The 18,511-nt window shown below is 37.5% G+C and overlaps 1 protein-coding gene and 2 long non-coding RNA genes across 11 annotated transcripts in view; 2 read left to right on the top strand and 1 right to left on the bottom strand.

Moving 5' to 3' along the window:
• Positions 1–5,923: 5,923 nt before the first annotated feature.
• LOC122757644 lies at positions 5,924–8,708 on the top strand. The gene is made up of 2 exons (XR_006357742.1): positions 5,924–6,088; positions 7,415–8,708. It is a non-coding gene; the product is annotated as an uncharacterized LOC122757644 (long non-coding RNA).
• A 376-nt stretch (positions 8,709–9,084) lies between these two features.
• LOC122757635 overlaps positions 9,085–18,511 on the top strand; it is a 19,261-nt gene continuing 9,834 nt past the window's right edge. The window contains exon 1 of one of the 2 annotated variants that reach the window (XR_006357734.1): positions 9,085–11,060. This is a non-coding gene — a long non-coding RNA (uncharacterized LOC122757635). Of the gene's footprint in view, positions 11,061–16,457; positions 16,680–18,511 lie in introns of those variants that run through there. The other variant, XR_006357733.1, reaches the window with a different exon arrangement.
• Positions 16,772–18,511, bottom strand: part of LOC6578211 — a 75,412-nt gene continuing 73,672 nt past the window's right edge. For all 8 annotated transcript variants that reach the window (XM_032728430.2, XM_032728433.2, XM_032728434.2 and 5 more), the window contains 2 exons: positions 17,194–17,588; positions 16,772–17,136 (listed from right to left, as the gene is read on the bottom strand). In XM_032728430.2, the coding sequence (XP_032584321.1) occupies positions 16,895–17,136; positions 17,194–17,588 (637 nt within the window). In that variant the 3' untranslated portion in view covers positions 16,772–16,894. The remainder of the gene's footprint in view (positions 17,137–17,193; positions 17,589–18,511) is intronic.

Genomic DNA, 18,511 nt, shown 5'->3' with positions numbered 1-18,511 from the left:
CACGCATACATACACAAACGCATACACACACACACATACACACACACATACACAAACACATACACACACAAGCAACCACGCATAAACACGCATGGGCTGCAGTGTGCGCTTACTATGAGAACTTAATTGTTTAATAACTTTTTTTATGGACGTACGACCTTCATGAAACTTTTAGATTATGATTATAACATGAATATGCATGTAATTGCCAAAGCACAAGTCTCTAGTATTTGAAATACGCTTTTTACAAAAGTGAGGGTGAGGGGGTGAATTTAGAGGTGGGGGGTAAATTTTAACAAAAACCGAAATTGTATAAATTGCATATAAGCATACATTAAAAATTTGGAGACTCTAGCAATAAAGGTGTAGAAGATATAATTTTATAACTGGGTTTCGATAAGGTTTTTTATCGATAAAAAAGATCGAAATGAGTTATCGATTTTTAATGATAAACTTGATATGCGCGCTGTAATTACGGACATTTAAAAAAAAAATTGAAGTCTCTAGCTCTTATATCTTCTGAAATCGACGCGTTCATACATACGGACAGACGGACAGACGGACAGACGGACAGACAGACGGACAGGGCCAAATCAACTCAGCTCGTCACCCTGATCAAGAATATATATACTTTGTGGGGTCTGCCACGCCTCCTTCTGCCTGTTACATACATTTCAACAAAACCATTATACCCTGATTTCCCATTGAAAATGGGTTCAGGGTATAAAAAGTATATTGATATTGGGGTCTTCCCGTCATCTTCTACCTGTTACATACATTTTCATATAATTTGTATACCCTGAACCCATTTTCAATGGGAAATCAGGGTATAATGGTTTTGTTGAAATGTATGTAACAGGCAGAAGGAGGCGTGGCAGACCCCACAAAGTGTATATATTCTTGATCAGGGCGATGAGCTGAGCTGATTTGGCCCTGTCCGTCAGTCTGTCCGTATGTATGAACGCGTCGATTTCAGAAGATATAAGAGCTAAAGACTTAAATTTTTTTTTAAATGTCCGTAATTACAGCGCGCATATTAAGTTTATCATTAAAAATCGATAGCTCATCCCGATCTTTTTTTATCGATAAAAAACCTTATCGAAAACCAGTTATAAAATTATATCTTCTACACCTTTATTGCTAGAGTCTCCGAATTTTTAATGTACGCTTAAATGCAATTTATACAATTTCGGTTTTTGTTAAAATTTACCCCCCACCTCTAAATTCACGCCCTCACCCTCACTTTTGTAAAAAGCGTATTTCAAATACTAGAGACTTGTGCTTTGGCAATTACATGCATATTCATGTTATAATCATAATCTGAAAGTTTCATGAAGATCGTACGTCCATAAAAAAGTTATTAAACAATTGAGTTCTCATAGTAAGCGCACACTGCAGCCCATGCGTGTTTATGCGTGGGTGCTTGTGTGTGTATGTGTTTGTGTATGTGTGTGTGTGTATGCGTTTGTGTGTGTATGTATGCCTGTGTGTGCGTGCGTGCGTGTGTGTATGTGTTTGTGTATGTGTGTGTGTGGGTATGCGTGTGTGCGTGTTTCTTGTGTAAGCTGAAAGACGCGAAAAATTATTGAAATAGCTATTGCTCCAAGGGTTCAGGGCATCTCGTAGTCGAGCAGTCTCGACTAGAGCTTTCTTACTTGTTTCATATAATCATTATACAGGGTATATTTCCCATTGTCGATTGGTATAAAATTAAATTTGAGTTGCCGGGAGTGACATTGCAACCATCATATACATATGTACATTAGACGTCTGCATGAATACATTCATAACAAAGCCACATTGAGTACATTCGAATTGAATAGAATATGAGTGAGTGAAAAGGACAGAATGAGACGAATGTGTATACTACTGTTTCGCAAGACGAACATGTTGTGTCTCATGCCGAATGACTGAGTATAACGAAAGAAGAGCAAAATGAAATGAAAACTTCGAAAACATTCGAACTACTCAAGTAGTTCGAAGAATAAAATGTGTATTCATTTTGTGCTTTGAGAAATTGTGAGCAGATGTGCGAAAAGGGAGCGGAAGCTGCAGGAAAAAATGTATGTATTTTTCGGCAAATACCAGCGTGTTCTTTTTGTGTTTTGTTTTGTTTAAAGCTTGTGTTTTAGTTTTACTAACAAAATGTGTAGTTGCGACCGTCTATATATGTTTTCTTTGTTGATATTTGCAGATTTAATATTTATTTGGTTTAAATATATAAAATATAGGAGAGAGAGAGAATTCTAATATTATTAATTAATTATTTGTAATAAATATATAAGTTAACAAGTAAGAAAGCTATAGTCGAGACTGCTCGACTACGAGATCCCCTGAACCCTTGGAGCAATAGCTATTTCAATAATTTTTCGCGTCTTTCAGCTTACACAAGAAACACGCACACACACGCACACACACACACGCATACACACACACGCACACACACACACGCACGCACGCACACCCAGGCATACAGGAGTTCGAGTTGCGTTTTCACGGAGTGCGGTCGATGTCATCGTGATCCATCGTAGACAATAGCTTGAACTGTGTTTTCCCCTGTGAAAGTGGAATGAACTGAAGTCAACGTGTTTGCTGTGGGCGCGGCGTACCCAGCGACCTCAAAAAAACTACCAGAGACTTACTGCGCGGCGGTTCGTGGAATTCCCAAGCGGTATAATTCGGTGGTGCAAGAGAGGGGGGGCGATAGCGTCATTGTTTTGGCGTCAGGGCTTCTTCCTTTCCTTGTCTTTTGTGGGCGCGTAAATTTTGTTCTTTAGGCGTCACACTTGCGCAATAATAAAAATCAGGTGCATTCACTCTAACAGCTGTTAGTAGTGCTGGAAATTGCATCGGGCAATCAGCTGCTCACTAACGTTGGTGAGTTGCTAAGCCTTAGCAAAGACAGCAACCTAGCTGCTGGAGTGAAGTAGCAATTATTAAAAGTAGTGCATACTTTCGGGCTCTCGCTGTAGTCAAGTTGAGTTTAAGTTACTGCGGGTTGTAAACTCAGATTATTTTAGTAGCCATTGCCCACTACAGGCTTCACGCCGTGGTAGTCGGAGCAGAAATGGATGCCATGTTGGAGGACGAGCTGCAAGCTTTTGCGCGTCGTTCCTCGTTGCAGCGATCGCCGCAGCAACAACAGAAGGCGTTGGCGCAGCCGTCGACTTCTAACCAGGCTCCAGTGGCTGAGTGCCAGGCACCCAAGTCACTAAAAGAAGCGTTAGCTCAGATAGGAGCTACACTAGAGGGTTTGTCTGCCTTATTTGGGGGTCAGCGGCATATAAATGCCTTAATGAGAGAGGAGCTGGCTAGGCTGGTCAGCCTTCACAAGACGGCCGAAGCGTTCTGCAACCGTTCGGTTAAAAACTGTGAGGTGCAGACCACGCCACTCAAAAAAGTAGGCGAAAACGTTAAGGCAGCGAGCATTAGTGCTACAGTAGGTAGCAATACTCCCAAGCGGTCGAGGGAAGTTGCCTCCGAACAGAGGAAAACTCCCTCAAAAAAGCCGAGGCCCAATAGAAGTGCAGCGAACCAAAAAGAACCAATGGCTCTACGGGCTGCAGCTGAAACTTCAAACCAGGCCGCTCGACAGACAAACCAGAGCAGCTGGACAGTCGTTAAAGGGCGAAAGCCTATGCAAAAACGTCCCAGGACTGACGCGATTGCGATTTCAGGCGTAGGGGGTTGCAGCTATGCGGACATGCTTCGTGTAGTTAAAAGCGACCCAAATTTGAAGCATCTGAGCAGCGACGTTCAAGGCATTAGGAAGACAGCTAAGGGGAACCTTTTATTGCAACTGAGTAGGATGCCGGAGCATAGCGCTGAGGCTCTGCACGAAGCTGTAGGCAAGGCCTTGGGAGACCGAGCGGTAGTTAAAACACTTACCGAATCGGCTCAAGTTGAGATTCACGATCCAGATGAGTTAGCGACCAAAGAGGAGATCTTGGAGGCAATTAGGGTGGAGTTGAAGGATAGCTCACTCCCCATTGAGGCTATCAAATCGCTTCGGCCAGCTTTTGGTGGACAGCATCGCACGATGGCAAAGAAGGTGGAATAGCTCAGCTAAAGGGCGGTGGACGCACAAGCTCATCCCGGAGCTTGAACCATGGGTAAACCGCAAACATGGCGAGGTTAACTTCTACCTTACGCAGATCCTCTCGGGTCATGGATGCTTTCGTAGCTATTTGAAGCGCTTTGGCCACGAGGAATCTGACGAGTGCCCCTGGTGCGAGCGAGGGCATGTGGAAGACGCCAACCACATTCTTTTCGAATGTGGACGGTTCCTGGAGGAGAGGCGTCGTCTGGAAGAGGCAGTGGGCCGCTCCATCAGAGCGGACAACTTAGTCAACGCTATGCTGGAATCGGAGGAAGCTTGGGAACTAACAAGCACCTTCGCGGCCACGGTGATGATGGAGCTCCGCAGAGTCGAGCGACTGAGAAGACGAGCTGTCCCAGGCTAAGGTAGCGCATAGTGCTTGCGAAGCAATGCTTTACGGCCGTCCCGCAATTTAAAATTTAAAAAAACCGAAATTGCATAAATTGCATATAAGCATACATACAAAATTTGAAGACTTTAGCAATAAAGGTGTAGGAGATATAATTTTATAACTGGTTTTCGATAAGGTTTTTTATCGATAAAAAAATATCGGGATGAGTTATCGATTTTTAATGATAAACTTGATATGCGCGCTGTAATTACGGACATTTTAAAAAAAATTTGAAGTCTCTAGCTCTTATATCTTCGGAAATCGACGCGTTCATACATACGGACAGACGGACAGACAGACGGACAGGGCCAAATCAACTCAGCTCGTCGCCCTGATCAAGAATATATATACTTTGTGGGGTCTGCCACGCCTCCTTCTGCCTGTTACATACATTTCAACAAAACCATTATACCCTGATTTCCCATTTCAGGGTATAAAAATACATTGCACACATATTTCTTTATTTTTTCCTCTTTCTTTTAACAGAGAACACACACAGCAGAAAACAGCTTACAATATTCGAATGTATTCAATATACAACATTTAATAGCTTCTGCTGCTCACTCACTCACTTCGTTTCTTTTCGGGTATATTTTTGTGCAACCGAGAGAAACACGACTTCAGTCACTCACTCATTCTCATTTCGTTTTGTACAAATATTCACTCAATTCAATGATGACATTGTACATTTGAATGTGCTTTTTTTGCCATTCATGCAGACGTCTAATGTACATATGCATATGTTATAAGAAATAATGATAATAACATACATTTTTGTCAACAAAATTTTTATTTTTGGGACATTTTCAACATTGATTCAATTAGAATATCCTTAAAGTCTATCGCATGTACACCCTTTATATGAATGTACCAAGTTCGCCATTTTTTTAGTTATTTAGACTTATAGTAACACTTAAATTATATTAAATTATTACCATGGTCAAATACCTCAAACTCCATAGTTGAATACACTAAAAATTTATTAAAGTAAAGTAAAATTAAATTACAAATTAAATGACATATTTGTTTTTTTCAGCGCGTTAAATTATATCACAGTTTTAATACTCCAATAGACGCATTTTTCAACTGAATAAACACGATAAATATCCTTTCGGAGCAAATCTATATTATATGTGTCTACTAATTAAAATAATTCCACATCTACATCGGCACATCAGCTTTAAAATGGCCAACAAATGTCCATTTTCAATCGTAGCTATGTATGATATATACAAATAAATAAATTAATAAAGAAATATACATACATATATACGTATATATATAAGTTAAGACTTTCGAAAATCTAAGGAGGCTGGAGAGTCCAGTCAGATATTCAAGGGGAGAACCTAACCAGTAGAACAGATTTAGTTCAGTTTATATTCGGACTAGAGAGAGTTTAGACCTATTGTTCCAAATTATATAAAATATATTATTTCATTGAACACCAAGTTGTTATATTTTCACAAGAACCCAACACAGCGTCCCCAATCACTAGTACTCTAGTGTGGGAGTGCTTAACTGGCGCTCGAGCAGGGACCCACATTGTTCACGGAAATGGTGACGTGTCAATAATTCTTTAAAAATAACTTATTAAACAAGTAAGAAAGCTCTAGTCGAGACTGCTCGACTACGAGATCCCCTGAACCCTTGGAGTAATAGCTATTTCAATCATTTTTCGCGTCCTTCAGCTAACACAAGAAACAGGCGCACACACACACGCGCACACACACACACACACGCATACACAAACATTTATACACACAGACACAAACACATACACACACAAGCATAAACACGCATGGGCGCAGTGTGCGCTTACTATGAGAACTTAATTGTTGAATAACTTTTCTTGTGGACATACGATCTTCATGAAACTTTCAGATTATGATTATAACATGAATATGCATGTATTTGCCAAAGCACAAGTCTCTAGTATTTGAAATACGCCTTTTACAAAAGTGATGGTGAGGGGGTGAATATAAGGGTGGGGGGGTAAATTTTAACAAAAACCGAAATTGTATAAATTGCATATGAGCATACATTAAAAATTTGGAGACTCTAGCAATAAAGGTGTAGAAGATAAAATTTTATAACTGGTTTTCGATAAGGTTTTTAATCGATAAAAACAGATCGGGATGAGTTATTGATTTTTAATGATAATGATGAATTTGAAGTCTCTAGCTCTTATATCTTCGGAAATCGACGCGTTCAAACATACGGACAGACGGACGGACGGACAGACGGACAGGGCCAAATCAACTCAGCTCGTCGCCCTGATCAAGAATATACATACTTTGTGGGGTCTGCCACGCCTCCTTCTGCCTGTTACATACATTTCAACAAAACCATTATACCCTGATTTCCCATTGAAAATGGGTTCAGGGTATAAAAAATGCATCAGAACTAAAAAATTACATTTCTTTTCAGTGTGCCAATTGTTGATAGATAGTATACGTACATACATATGTATGTATGTATATTTTTGTATACATATGTACATACATACATACATGCATATTTATTTGAAAGCATAGAATGAGCACAGAGCCAGGCACCAAGTGGCACAGGCAGCAAATGCTAATACATGTGTCAAGAGACTGCAAGAGTGTGAGTTTGCATGTCGCGAAATCATATTTTTTATGCGCATCAACACTATCAAATTTTTGCGATGCTGAGAGTGATGATTTTAGAGACCATAGGGGCCTGGTATATCGAAAAATACCCTGTAATTTTCACATTTTTGAAGCGGAAGCCTAATAATTTTACATTCAGGTTACCGTTAGATGGTTCTAGTACGTTTTGTTCATTACAATTTGCACAGGCACACAAATGCTCATACATGTAGCGAGGTGCTGAAATTGTGTATGTGTGCACGTCGCCAAAACATATTCTTTATGCATCTCAACGCTTTTATTCCTTCCTAGAAATAATGATGAAAACGCTAACATTTTGTATGAGCGTGACAAACGTTTTACTGGTATACTGTTCAACAAAAGGAATGAGCTGAGATCGTCACGAACAATTTTCAATTTTTGTGCGCTGCTGCTATTTGAGAGAGCATAAAGAGAAGGAGAGAGAAAGTAAGGTAAAAAAAGAGCGCATAACCGTACTTCATTTGGGAACGTGTGCAAATAATTGCTGAGAGTAGTCCGTGCCCGCAGTGTTTGGAAGTGGTAACGATTAGAATCGCCAGATCTTCTGAAGACGGCTCGAGATCAGTTGAGCTGCAATAGTAGAGATGAACGCACTTACACGTAATTCACGATGCTCCAGCGCTAGAAACAAATCGGTGGGAAGTGCCGTTACAAACGCGTCGCCGAGTCATCAGATGATGAAATAGCGAATTTGGAAAATTCATTCAAATATTACTGAAGACCCGACACATACATATGTATGTATTAATTATAAAGATTTAAACAATGCCTATTATTGTCACTCTGAACAAAAAAGCTATGTATGTTAATTGACAAAAGTAAAAAACACGATAAGTTTACATTTTAGTGAGCTCAAGAAGTCAAATCTTACGGCCCTCAATAAAATGAGCGAGAATAAATGAAGCTTTAAAACGGAATGAAAAATATGCCAAAACGTAAAGGCGTCGAATTACTCAAGTTTTTGCAAGCATTTTCTACTTCGTATATGCTCGGTGCGCTATGAGAGCTGAAATATATGTACAAGATCACGTTTTGATATGCTATACTCTCTATCACTTACTCTTTCTGTTTCCCTATGATCTCTCCCTCTATGAGCGCACAAGCGATTGCGCAGGAAAATTGAAATCTGTTCGCGACAAACACTACAGTCTCCTGCTACATGTATGATCATTTTTGTGTCGGTATGCAATCCTATCAGCTCATGTATTCACAGCCACACTCCCACTTCTTCAATTTTTTTTTTGCTAGGCTGAATATTCTGCCTTGAGTCATGTACGAGCGCACTCTTTCACTCAACCCGTTTTCGGCTAAGCTTCTATGTCACTCAACATACAGTGGGCCAAAAAAGTATTGGCACACTTGAAAAATCGAACTTCTAAGAGCTGTAACTTTTTTTTGAACACATAAATTAAAAACGGCATTTATTAAATCCATGTTTTCTAATAATATTTAACAAAAAAAAAATTAAATTTCTTGTTTGGTTCACTTGCACAAGAAATTTAATTTTTTTTTTTGTTAAATATTATTAGAAAACATGGATTTAATAAATGCCGTTTTTAATTTATATGTGTTCAAAAAAAAGTTACAGATCTTTTAGAAGTTCGATTTTTCAAGTGTGCCAATACTTTTTTGACCCACTGTATGTATATACATCCATATGTGTGTTTATTGCGAACTGTTAAATCGAACACCGTTTTTCTGAAATTCAATGCTTAGCCCCCTAAAATTTAGACGGCCCGCTGATAAAGCCCATTTATTATATTTGTTCTCTTTGTCAGCCTCGCTTATCTCTGCGTCTGCAGTAATGCTTATCTTCCTTAAATATATATAAATACACTTTATATATAGTTTTCATTTTAATTACGATTACTTCTAATTTATCTAGTATATACATACATACATACATAGTATGTATTTCAAAAACAATTGACATGACGCGGTCTCACTAGTTGCAATTGGGAAAATTAAATATTTTCAATAATTAAAATAAAAACCTAAGACTCCTTTATCGAGCGTCGCGCTGCTAGTCACAACGCCACTTCACTTTTTGAAAAACTGATGGCAAACTGAAATAGATTCACTGCTGCAGCGCCATCTAGAAAATCTAAGCTAAACCAACTGTTGGAAACTGTAGCATAACAATCGCAATGCGATTCTAATAATATGCTAGAATAAGTTTGAATGTATGTGTGCACACGTATAGGAAAACTGTAATAGCTGGTGCACGTTCGATTGTTAATTGGCCAAACATTTTGTTAATTGACAAACATTTTGATAATTGACTTACATAAATTTAATGAAACTTTCTGTCTGTCCGTCCGTCCGTCCAAAGAAGAAATTCAAGGAGACAGGAAAAAAGTATATTATGGTCGGACTGTCAAAGGCATGACGTAAAGATGAGCATCTACTTATATTTCATCGAGGATAGCGTACCTGAGTCAACCGAGAGAGGTGACCAGACGATAAACCTGATTGCGGTATACGTGGATAATATGCTACAGGCATGTTTAAGCCTAGGTGAGGTCGTGTGAGCCAAAGCATATAGTGAGTCTGCTCTATGAGATGGGCATGTCCAACCACCGCACTGGCTAGCACCTTTGGAAGCTAACTTCCAAGTAAACTGTAAGAGAGAGTCGTGTAAGTGCTTTGATATCACAGAGTATCAGTCTGTGATTGGCTCGCAAATGATTATTACGCTATGCACACAGCCAGACATCTTACATTCAGTGGTCAGCGAACATCTTGAAGAAGCAAAGCAAGTCCTGAGGTATCTGCCCACCACAGCAGATCTATTGCTAGTCTAAGAGAAGACCGAAGAACAGATTGCTGGCTATGCAGATGCAGATTAGGAAGGAGACACTACTTTCACAGGATATGCCTTCATGTGGGGAAGTTAGAGTTTTCCTTGGACCTCAAACAAATAGACATCGGTGGCGCTAATCAGTACTGAGATAGAATAAATGACGCTCGCCGATGCTGAAAAGCAGGCGATTTATTTAAGTAAACTAGTAAGCGAAATGAAATCATATTTCAGCAAAATCTTGTAAAGAACCAACTGTATTATGCGCGAAGCAAACATCATATACGGAATTGTTATGAAAATAGGTTAATCGAATTATCCTATTGTCCATCAAGTAAAATTATTGGCGATATTTTAACCAAAAGTAAGCATATAAAATTCAATGCGTTACTCGGCTTAATTTAAATATACGAATTGAGAGAGAGTGTTGGTCAGGCTATTATTAGGGGCAACGCTATCAGTTTTAGCTATTGACAAGGATAATAAACACAGTCTCACTATAACAACCAAACGTGTTTCTTTTCATCCAATCTTCAACAAAAAGCATACTGTCACAAACATTTTTTATCACCAAAGGATCAGATTCATCTTTGGAGCAACAAAAACTGGTGCTCCATCTAGATTTCTGGGCCAAGAAAAGAGAAAAACTGCTCGAATCCAGAAAATTTAGCCTTATGCTGAGAGCTACGCCGTCCAAAGTATCAGAAATGGGGCAAGGATCACCTCATTCAAGCAAACTGGACAACTAAAATGCCGGAATCTCCATGACGAAAGCTATATTGTCAGGAAAATAAAAGACAATCTTTGACTAAATGCCCCAGAATAAAGTGCTGAACTTACTATTGCTATGACATGGAAGTTAAAAATTCGACGCGTCATAAAAGAAAAATGGGTACAACGGCGTAATTACTATGAAAAGATAATTGTTAACTGATTGTAGCCGAGAGTGGAGGTTATTATTCATCACAGATTACACCAAAGTGGCTTAGTAGGATGACGTAATATTTCTTGAAGAAAGCAAGTCCAAATTGTTCGGGAGTACTGTGACGACCATGGTGCGCCGTAAAGTGCATATAGAGCTGAAAACACTATATTTGAGGCCAACCGTAAAACAAGGTAACGATCCTGTCTGAGTTTGCGGCTTTATTTCAACCAAGGGAGTAGGAAATATTGATCTTTTATATGATATTATAGATTAAGAGTACTATTTAACAAATTTTAAAAGAAAATTGGAAACAGTCGACTGAAAATTACGCTCATCGACATAGTGACACTTAGTCGCTGTGTTTATATAACACAACACGATCGGTCTCTTATGTATGACGTGGTATATACTTCCGTTCTGCCGCTGCATCTAGCGACCGAACTCTTTATATGTATTAGAGCTGTAAAACTATCGATGGTTGTAACATTCAATAGTTTCCATGGTTTTACAACAATTATTCAATAGCATCGATACTACTATCGAAAATATTTTCAAGTTCAAAAACAAAAAATACAATGGAGGACAAAAGTATTTTGACAACGCATTGCAAAAACTTTAACCGCTTATTTCTGCGTGCTGAGAGTGGTAACGGTACCCATTATATTTTTTAGAGAGAGCAAACATACTAGGCTTTAAGTGACAAAAATATTGCAGTGATAACATAACTCATTATTTTTCGATAATTATTTGCATGGCGGATTATCATTAGTTGGGTGGACAAAAGTATTTTGACATTCATATTTATTAAATAAAGTGAGACAAAAACTTGACAATGGTAATAGTAACTAAAATATTATTAAGAATTAAACCCTCCTTTAATATCTGCAAGCGTTTAGGGATCGATTTAACCAAATTTTGTAATGTTTCTATTGAAAAATCCTGCTAAAGTCCACAAACCTCAGCAATCCGTCTCCTGGGGCGTTCTTGCTAAGTCTAAGCTACGTTTTACTTTTGCGTAAGCCTACACATTCTCTATAATATTGAGATCAGAGCGCTGAGGTGGCCAATCATATGTATTGACTTCAATATTCCCAGAAAATTCAGTTATAATATGGACCTTGATTACCGATTCTTCAGCACGTGGGTACATATGCCTCTTTTTTTGCGAATATTCTTTGGTAACCTGTTATAAATCGCTTTTTTTATCCAGGATACCCAAAGGAACTATCGTCCATCCATAATACTTTTCCCCAGAAGAATTGCGGCTTGCCTATGAAGATTTTAGCAAATCGATACCTTTTTAGTTTATTTTATACTGATATTAAGAGTATTGGAAGATCTATAACGTAGAAAAATTGGCCTTCTTTCGCCGACTTGTGATAGTTTTTGTGCTTATTGATAATTTATGATTATTTTTGAGTGTGATCGACATGACTTTTAGGAAAATCCGCACATTTTCTTTAAGATTTGTCATTATGATGCGGCCTTCTACAGGTTTTTTGGAATGATTTTCCCGATCTGGCCTTTTTGTTTGAGTGAATCAGTTTTCTATTTTTTGCTAATTTCGTAGTAAATTGATCATAGAGGTGCATTTTATAAACTTGTAAGCATTTCCACGGAAATACCTGCATTATTCTTTGTGACCGATTGATTTTTTAAAGATTTCACTTAACCACGTTGTTTGCCCATAACTTACCGAAAACTATGATCAAATAATGGCTATTATTAAAGAGGACACCAAAAATAACTTAAAAAACCAAAAATAACTTGTATTTTTGAATCAAAGCAAATTACCGAAAATGAATTTGAAAGGGAATGTCAAAATACTTTTGTCCACCCAAATAATGATAATCCGCCATGCAAATAATTATCGAAAAATAATGAGTTATGTTATCACTGCAATATTTTGGTCACTTAAAGCCTAGTATGTTTGCTCTCTCTAAAAAATATAATGGGTACCGTTACCACTCTCAGCATGCAGAAATAAGCGGTTAAAGTTTTTGCAATGCGTTGTCAAAATACTTTTGTCCTCCATTGTAAATGCATATTTAAAAATAAAAATAAAAATTTTAATAAACAATAATGAGATCCTTCATGGACTATACCAAAAAAAAATTTAGATAAAATTAAAATTAAATGCATGGCTTTTATTCTTCTGCCAAGATCCAAGAGTTATGATTAAGAAAGACAAGCATCTCCACATGCTTAGCTTTTAAGGCAGCTCGTCGTTCCGTGATAATCTGTCCAGCCACCAGCACCAACGAAAATTTACCTACAAATAAATACTTATTTTTATACTTAATTGCTTCTTATAAATGTATTTCTTACCAAAAAGAGCCGCCGACTTGGGAAGTTGCACCAAAGTAATTGATGTCACTGACCAGAGAACACATAGACTAGACATGTAGAACAAACTTTTTCAACACCGAAAAAATGCGCTGAGCGGACCGGACAACTTCGTATTTGGTCGGCTCGGTCTTCTGAGGCTCAAGCAGTGAAAATAAGGCAAGACAAAATCAGTGTGCTGCGACTGCTGCCACGAATTGCACGCATTACTAAATGAAGCATGGCTATGCGCTCTTTTTCCCTTACTCACTCTCTCCCTCTTTTTATGCTCTCTCTCTCGCTCTCTATATGGTCTCTCAAATAGCAGCAGCGCACAGAAATTGAATATTGTTCGCGACGATCCCAGCTCTTTCCTCTTGAGTGAAGGGTATACCGAAATCATAAAAGCATTTGTCACGCTCATGCAAACAAAATGTAAGCGTTTCGATGGTTATTCGTGGGAAGGGTATGAAAGCGTTGATACGCATAAACAATATTATTTCGCGACGGGCAAGTACACACACACTTGTAGTCTCTTGCTACATGTATGAGCATTTGTGACCTGCGTGCGTTACTCTTGCTGCTTGTAGCAATTTTAAAGCCCAGCATTTGCATTTGGTCGGTCTTACGGACTGTCATAACCACTTTAAACAGATGTACTATGTATGAACATACATACATATGTACATAAGTACATTTATATATTATTATTGCTAATCATGTTTATAAATGAGTTTATATCCGTAAATAATTATATATAATTAACATTATTTTATACACATTTTTAACCGAAAAAATTATCGTAAAACACTACTAACTTTATTAAATGCTTTGCAATATATGAAATACACATGTCATATTATACTCAAGCTTTACTCATTATTGTCAAAAATTTCTAATTAAGTCATAATGGCCCATTTGATAGTCACCCTACGATTCAAATCATACAAAATTTACAAACTACTAAATCCAGAGACAATTAGCTTGCCATCCCATACAAGCATACACATACACAAATGTATGTATGCATGTGCTCACTTCACAAGGCAGACCAACGGCAAATTTTGGGCTTTACAATTTGCACAGCCTGTTCTGCACAGAAAGAATACATTTTCGCGACGAGCATGTACACACACATTTACATCCTTGCTACGTGTATGTGCTTTTGTGTGCGTGCGTCGCGAAACTTAATTCTTTCTCAGTATTTTCGTCTATTATCAGCCCAAAAGTTGCCGTTGGTCTGCCTTGTGAAGTGAGCAGTGAGTGTGTATGCTTGTATGGGATGGCAAGCTAATTGTCTCCGGATTTAGTAGTTTGTAAATTTTGTATGATTTGAATCGTAGGGTGACTATCAAATGGGCCATTATGACTTAATTAGAAATTTTTGACAATAATGAGTAAAGCTTGAGTATAATATGACATGTGTATTTCATATATTGCAAAGCATTTAATAAAGTTAGTAGTGTTTTACGATAATTTTTTCGGTTAAAAATGTGTATAAAATGTTAATTATATATAATTATTTACGGATATAAACTCATTTATAAACATGATTAGCAATAATAATATATAAATGTACTTATGTACATATGTATGTATGTTCATACATAGTACATCTGTTTAAAGTGGTTATGACAGTCCGTAAGACCGACCAAATGCAAATGCTGGGCTTTAAAATTGCTACAAGCAGCAAGAGTAACGCACGCAGGTCACAAATGCTCATACATGTAGCAAGGGACTACAAGTGTGTGTGTACTTGCCCGTCGCGAAATCATATTCTTTATGCGTATCAACGCTTTCATACCCTTCCCACGAATAACCATCGAAACGCTTACATTTTGTTTGCATGAACGTGACAAATGCTTTTATGATTTCGGTATACCCTTCACTCAAGAGGAAAGAGCTGGGATCGTCGCGAACAATATTCAATTTTTGTGCGCTGCTGCCATTCGAGAGACTATAGAGAGAGAGCATAAAGAGAGGGAGAGAGTGAGCAAGGGAAAAAGAGCGCATAGCCGTCCTTCATTTAGTAATGCGTGCAATTCGTGGCAGCAGTCGCAGCACACTGATTTTGTCTTGCCTTATTTTCACTGCTTGAGCCTCAGAAGACCGAGCCGACCAAATACGAAGTTGTCCGGTCCGCTCAGCGCATTTTTTCGGTGTTGAAAAAGATTGTTCTACATGTCTAGTCTATGTGTTCTCTGGTCAGTGTTGATGTGCTACGCACGATATCATCTCTATCGAAAGTATAAAAAACAATCGATATGGACGCAGAAATATAAATATTCGATATATCGATAGTTTAATCGATAGTTTTACAGCACTAATATGTAAATGTAAACATTATGTATTTAAGCTAAGACTTGAATAAATAAGTCCAAGGTATCATTATATCCTGATCGCATTTTCAATGGGAAATCAGGGTATAATGTTTTTGTTGAAATGTATGTAACAGGCAGAAGGAGGCGTGGCAGACCCCACAAAGTATATATATTCTTGATCAGGGCGACGAGCTGAGTTGATTTGGCCCTGTCCGTCCGTCTGTCCGTATGTATGAACGCGTCGATTTCAGAAGAGCTAGAGACTTAAATTTTTTTTAAATGTCCGTAATTACAGCGCGCATATCAAGTTTATTATTAAAAATCGATAACTCATCCCGATCTTTTTATCGATAAAAAATCTTATCGAAAACCAGTTATAAAATTATATCTCCTACACCTTTATTGCTAGTCTCCAAATTTTTAATGTATGCTTTTATGCAATTTCGGTTTTTGTTAAAATTTATAAAAAGCGTATTTCAAATACTAGAGACTTGTGCTTTGGCAAACACATGCATATCCATGTTGTAATCATAATCGAAAAGTTATCAAACAATAAAGTTCTCATAGTAAGCGCACACTGCAGCCCATGCGTGTTTATGTGTGGGTGCTTGTGTGTGTATGTGTTTATGTATGTGTGTGTGTTTGAGTATGTGTGTGTGTATGCGTTTGTGTGTGTATGCGTGTGTGTGTGTGTATGTGTATGTGTGTGTGTTTGCCTGTGTATGCGTGCGTGCGTGCGTGTGTGTGTGTGTTCATGCGATCGTGCGTATGCCTGTGTGCGTGCGTGTGTGCATGTCGAATAATTATTAAAATATCAGTTGCTGAGCCCTTCGAGGGGATCTCGTAGTCGAACAGTCTCGACTGAAGCGTTCTTACTCGTTTCTTTTATATTGTGATAAAATTAAACCAATAAAAATTTTCTAAAGTTTAAGAAAAGTGCTCTTACACAGGCAAAACTAACGCAAACAGTAACCTTTTTTGATATATCGATACTAAGAAAACAATATCGAGTTTTTTGTAAAATTCTAAAATATCAATTATAACGATACCGGTCCGATAGCACTAGTATAAGTTTCGCTTCCTAAATAAGCCAGCTTTTCCACTATCTGCAGTTCTCTAATTTTTCCGTAATCGTCATTGGAAATAATCCAGATCTGGCCAAAAGTAAGCCAATTTAGCATTTACATTCTTTTAATTTAAATTAATATTATATGTTTTATGCGCGATTTAAGTTAAAAATTAAAAAAAAAAGAATATTAATATTACTCACTGTATATATATCTTAATATTATTACAGTGCAAGTTTAAATTTATGTATATACAATTCTTATCAATACAATTGCTAAAATTAATTGTTAGAAATCTATTTGTAAACAGTTTCAGCTATTAAAATTAGATAACACGAATAAGAAAAATATCATTGGGGTATGTTTTTGTAAGTGGAACGTGGAAGGGAAATTTGCTAATAGACATAGAACTGGTAAAAATAGTGATGGTACAGTAATCATAAGACTATTTGTACCATTAATTCCTTTTAAAATGGTTAGGCTGACGGTGGTGTTCGAATTTTCCCCATCAAGAATACTTCGGTTTGCATGTTGCATAGCAGCTGGTTTCTCTCCTAAATATTAAACTCGGTTAAATTATTTCTACGATTGGAATCATTTTTAACACTCACCTCTTAAGACATGTACTGTAATGCTTGCCGGTCGAGCATTTGATGGTGCACATGTATAGTTACCAGCATGATGAAATGTTACAGTTTTTATCGTGAGCACACTCATTGATGAATTTGGAATATATGGGGATTTATATTGTTGAACTTGAAATGTCGAAAACGGATTCACGGGTGTAGTAACAATAGCCATGTCCTCATAAATAGTTGCGTTTGCGTTACTGGAATTAATTTCTATTGATCCGCTCGCAACTTCGCGAAAAGATTTACTTTTTCCACCATTTGCGCTGGTCTGATAACTTTGTCCATTTTTTTCACTGGGAAGCTCATTTTCTGCAACTGAAGTAACAACAAATCCACCTTGAGCGTCATAGTTGACCATCTTGCTTTCGTGATACCTACGAGATATTAAAACGATAAAAAAGTCATGTATATTTTCAGGAATGATAAATATTTAATATATCATAGCTAACTAATTAATACAATTTTGCTGTGAATAAGGTTTTTATATTTTACTTTTTATACCCCGACCCCATGGGAAATCAGGGTATAATGGTTTTGTTGAAATGTATGTAACAGGGGAAGGAGGAAAGTGGACATATATCGCCGCATTCCCGCGAAATGATCGTATGTTGATTTTTTGCGAAATCGAGATTTTAATGTCATGGCATTTGAATATTCTTTGATTAAGCAGATAAGAAAGTATGCTGCGAAAGGTCGACTTAGGGTTACGTTGAGTTTTAATGAAGAAAAACTACAATTTCATAATTCACAACAATTTCAAAATTACATAGGAAATAACATTTTAAAGAAAAAATTTATTTCTAAAAGTCCAAAGATAAGGAAAGAATTTCTTTGCGCAAGCTTTGACTTGCAAAAGGTGTGGCATACTCCATTTGCAAACAAGTAAGAAAGCTCTAGTCGAGACTGCTCGACTACGACATTCCCTGAACCCTTCGAGCAATAACTATTTCAATAATTTTTCGCGTCTTTCTGTTTACACAAGACACAGCCACACACCCACGCGCATACATCACACACACATGCACGTACACAAGCACACAGTGTGCGCTTACTATGAAAAGTTAATTATTTGATAACTTTTCTTGTGGGTGTACTATCTTCATGAAAATTTTAGATCGTGATTATAACATCAAAAAAGCGTGCATTTGCCAAAGCACAAGTCTCTTGTATTTGAAATACTCTTTTTACAAATATGTGGGTGAGGGGTGGATATAGGGGTGGGGGGTAAATTTTAACAAAAACAGAAATTGAATAAAATGCATTTAAGTATACATTTAAGTACAATTTAGAGACTCTA

Source organism: Drosophila mojavensis, unplaced genomic scaffold, assembly GCF_018153725.1.
Source record: "Drosophila mojavensis isolate 15081-1352.22 unplaced genomic scaffold, ASM1815372v1 contig_108, whole genome shotgun sequence".
Lineage (NCBI taxonomy): Eukaryota > Metazoa > Arthropoda > Insecta > Diptera > Drosophilidae > Drosophila > Drosophila mojavensis.
Note: the sequence above shows the minus strand (reverse complement) of the source record. Positions and strands in the feature narration are given on the sequence as shown.